Here is a 3,783-nt window from a genome sequence, read left to right as displayed (position 1 = left end):
TGTGTGTGTGTGTGTGTGTGTGTATATATGCAAGTGTGTGTTTCTTCAACTTTAGATGACAGCAAAGGTAAACAAAAATGTAATGTAACACTGTTAAATAGAATTTTTAGCATGAATATCCATTTTTCATGGTGAAAACATTTTTAAATGTTGTGATTGCTAAATTCACTTGTAGCATTTAACTTTTTTGTTTTTAGTTTATTTATTTAGTTTTTTACTTCGTATAGACGTTTTTCCTGAACGTGGAAGTCACGTCTAACTCTTAGCTGGAATGATGCTTTGCATTTGTGGTGTCCAGTGTTTATAGTCAAATTTGCGTGTATTCTGTGCTGATAATCTAATGTTAAACCTATTAAAATGTTTTTAAAAAAACACATGGCTCCATAGCACCATCACTTTACAGTGTCGCAGTGACCGTCATTTGTCAGTGCCTCACTCCTCAAAGTTTAATGAGTGTGTAGATGACACAAAGCTGCTGACGTTAGCTACATTAAAACAGATGGGCACTATTTGAATAGGTTGCTATGGAGACCGGAACAGAAGAGCATCCAATAGGGGGTAATGCGCAACAGACTTCTGTATTCTGTTAACCAGGTATCGTTGCTTCCGATTCAAGCGGTTTGCATATGCTTAGTTAAATATGAAGCCGTTTTACTCGAGATGCCTTCAAAGTAGATACCAATGATGATCATAACCAATGTCCATCACATATGCGGACTGATATCTAAAAGTTTTTTTTATTTTTATTCTTTTCACATTTAGATATAAAAATTGAATAAAACGTCAACAATAAAAACAGCTAGCTAGTTTAACTGATTATCTTAAAAGTCCATAGATATCACTATTATTTAATACGGCTGTTAACACGTTCTCCGACAAGCGGAAGCAATGAGACCTGTTTTCCGGGTTTGGTCAGGTGATGTTCAACATATACCCTATTGGAAGTCAGAATTCATAATGGCGGCGCTCATCGTTTACTCAGGAAAAAGGTCTATAGTATAGAAATGTTTTAATTACCATTGATCGATAACTTAAATATTTATTTTTTCCATGGCAGAAAAAAGCTTAAGGAATGTTGCTTTTCTCACAATTGTTTCACAATTTTGACTTTTTTTCCTCAGAATTGTGTTTACATTTCTGTGAGATTTTTTTCCCCACAATTTTTTTTTATTACATGCCGGTAACAAGCTACTGTGGTTATCAGTCATAACATGTTAACATTTAAAAAAACGATTATAATAATAGTTTATCAGTATTGGCCAGATTTTTCTTTTTTTGGTGTTACAGTCCTAATAAAATGTGTGGTGTTTACTAAAACTATTACTAAACACAAACTGATTGTTTTTCTCTCTCTCTCTCTGACACCTCTAGTGCTTCCTTTGACTCCACTGTTCGGCTTTGGGATGTAGATCGAGGCATCTGCATCCACACACTAACCAAACACCAGGAGCCCGTGTACAGCGTGGCCTTCAGCCCAGACGGACGCCATCTAGCCAGCGGCTCTTTTGACAAATGTGTCCACATCTGGAACACACAGGTAAGACCAGAGGTGCTCTGATCCATCCGATCCAGAGAATGCCCAAATGCAGCTGGATCTGAACTCTTATTGCTCTCATTTCCACAGACTGGTGCTTTAGTCCATAGCTACAGGGGGACAGGGGGCATTTTTGAAGTTTGCTGGAATGCAGCAGGAGACAAAGTAGGAGCAAGTGCGTCAGACGGCTCTGTAAGTACAAGTTTAGTGCTCTGCACCTCAAATAACGGTAACGGATAATGCCTATATTAAATGTTTTCCTGCTTGCATTGTAGGTATGTGTATTAGATCTGCGGAAATAGCGCTGCTTGCTGGAAGCCATGGACCGACTATGAATGTGTACATAGCCAAAATGACTGTCCCTGACCCTCAAACTGCTACAGTCCCTAGTGAACCATGGCCAGCCACTACAGACACACAAACCCTGACGCCACAGGCCGAGCGGAGAGGATGTGATTCCAACCAGAGACATTCAAATGACTTTTGTAAGGTGGAAAAAAAAAACAATATAACAGAGGAAGAAAGACAAGAAGACTGGTATATGTACCAAATTTGGAAGATATTTTACTATTTGTTCTTCAAAACCAATCTCATCGAAATAAACGAACGAAAGGATTTTAATCTTTGTTGGTAGTTTCCGTTTCAGTGTGCAGACATATCGTTTTCTTTGACCGTCCCTCTTTCTTTTGCACATTTGATTTGACGTCACAGCTGCATGATTCCAGGACTCATGGTTTCCTCCGTTTGACACAAGTACAGATATTTAGTCTTTTTGGTACTGGATGTTTTGTGATTTCAACAGTGTTGGGGACATGAGGGGGAAAAAAATCAATCTTTTTCATGTTCTTTGGTTTTCCTTTTTATGCTATGGTGTAACTGTAATCTTCTCTTCCCCTCGAACCCTGTTTTCACCCCCAAATACCTTAACCACCACAGCAGCAACAAAAACAGGCACGCACATCTACAGGAAATGCATCCGTTCGCTCATACTACTGTGTTTAGTTGGTAGATGTTCCCCTTAAAAAAAACACCAACAATTATGTTCCTCAATTCAAGACGTGGCGTTTGAGCTACCGAGGTTTGACATACATGTGGATTGAAAACAGAAAAACTTGCTTTAGGTTTGCAATATTTTGTACTTTGTTTTAATAATTGGATTATTTACTCAATTCATTTTGTCTTTTAGTTCCAGCATTTTTTTTTTTAGCTCTCTATTATGCTAAACATAAAATTGAAGCATATTTTTGTTGGAGAACCCAAAACCTAAAGCAAGTCTGTTGACAGAACATTGAACAAACATCTGAAAGACATTCTTTTAATGCTTTTGCAAATATCATTTTTGGGGTTCTCTGCACTACCATGTAATGGGATGCTGATGTTCATTTACAGTAATCGCCTGCATGAGAACAGTCTTTACTAATGTGCTTTGGTTTTTGTCCGTGTTTAGACAGTGAAGCTTTTCAATGCCTCGACCATCAAGGGGGGAAAAAAAGTCACAGACCCCAAGAGTGCAAAAGTCTGTCTGAATCTGTTTTTGTCCCTCAGAGATATTTTTAGGCTATAACCTTGCATTTAAACAAGGGTGTCGTATTTTGAGATTTGAAACTGATAAAAACATCTGAACACTATTTATTACAGCCTATGACAACAGAAGGGTGTTTGAGTCGTCCCTTTGCCCCAGCGTCTGCTTGCCCACAACAACCTTCAGTTCCTCTTTCATTTCTAATCATTATTCTTACTGCATCTGTGTCTCCTGGACTTTTTGTACTCTTTTAAAACTTTTGTAATTCATATTTCTTTGTAGCTATAAAAAAAGACTAAAGAAATATATTTCTTTTTAGCTATTAAAAAAAAAAAAAAAAAAAAGAGTAAATAAAAAAAATTAAAAAAGAGAGAGAGAGAAAAAAAGAAAACCCCAACAACCTACTGGAGGTCGGTTTGAGGGTGTACAGCGTAGAGTCTCAGTTTTGCTCACTCTGCGTCCTCAGTTCTCAGATGTCCCCACACCTGGTCTTTGTTTCCCCAGTCAAATGTTTTTGGTTGCAAAAGTTCCCCCTGCATTGCATTGATCTGTTGTCATTTGAATCAGATCTGGAGTCCAAAATAAAGTATATTTTGATATTATGGCTGTGTCTTTATTGTCCTGATTTGACTATTCAATATTAAGTGATGGTGCAAATTAAACGGCTATAGTTATTAAAACTGAACCAGACTACCTTAAAGCTACAGTCCGTAAGTTTTGCCTCTTT

General features: G+C 37.5%; 1 protein-coding gene across 4 annotated transcripts in view; it reads left to right on the top strand.

The window, feature by feature from the left end:
- The window catches only part of tbl1xr1a (TBL1X/Y related 1a), a 92,711-nt gene extending 89,355 nt beyond the window's left edge, over window positions 1–3,356 (top strand). For all 4 annotated transcript variants that reach the window (XM_016292124.1, XM_016292122.1, XM_016292121.1 and 1 more), the window contains 3 exons: window positions 1,372–1,537; window positions 1,625–1,726; window positions 1,810–3,356. In XM_016292124.1, coding sequence (XP_016147610.1) covers window positions 1,372–1,537; window positions 1,625–1,726; window positions 1,810–1,836 — 295 coding nt within the window. In that variant the 3' untranslated portion in view covers window positions 1,837–3,356. The remainder of the gene's footprint in view (window positions 1–1,371; window positions 1,538–1,624; window positions 1,727–1,809) is intronic.
- Window positions 3,357–3,783: the final 427 nt, after the last annotated feature.

The sequence above is a fragment of the Sinocyclocheilus grahami genome, unplaced genomic scaffold, assembly GCF_001515645.1.
Source record: "Sinocyclocheilus grahami isolate Dianchi unplaced genomic scaffold, SAMN03320097.WGS_v1.1 scaffold281.1, whole genome shotgun sequence".
Taxonomy (NCBI): domain Eukaryota; kingdom Metazoa; phylum Chordata; class Actinopteri; order Cypriniformes; family Cyprinidae; genus Sinocyclocheilus; species Sinocyclocheilus grahami.
Note: the sequence above shows the minus strand (reverse complement) of the source record. Positions and strands in the feature narration are given on the sequence as shown.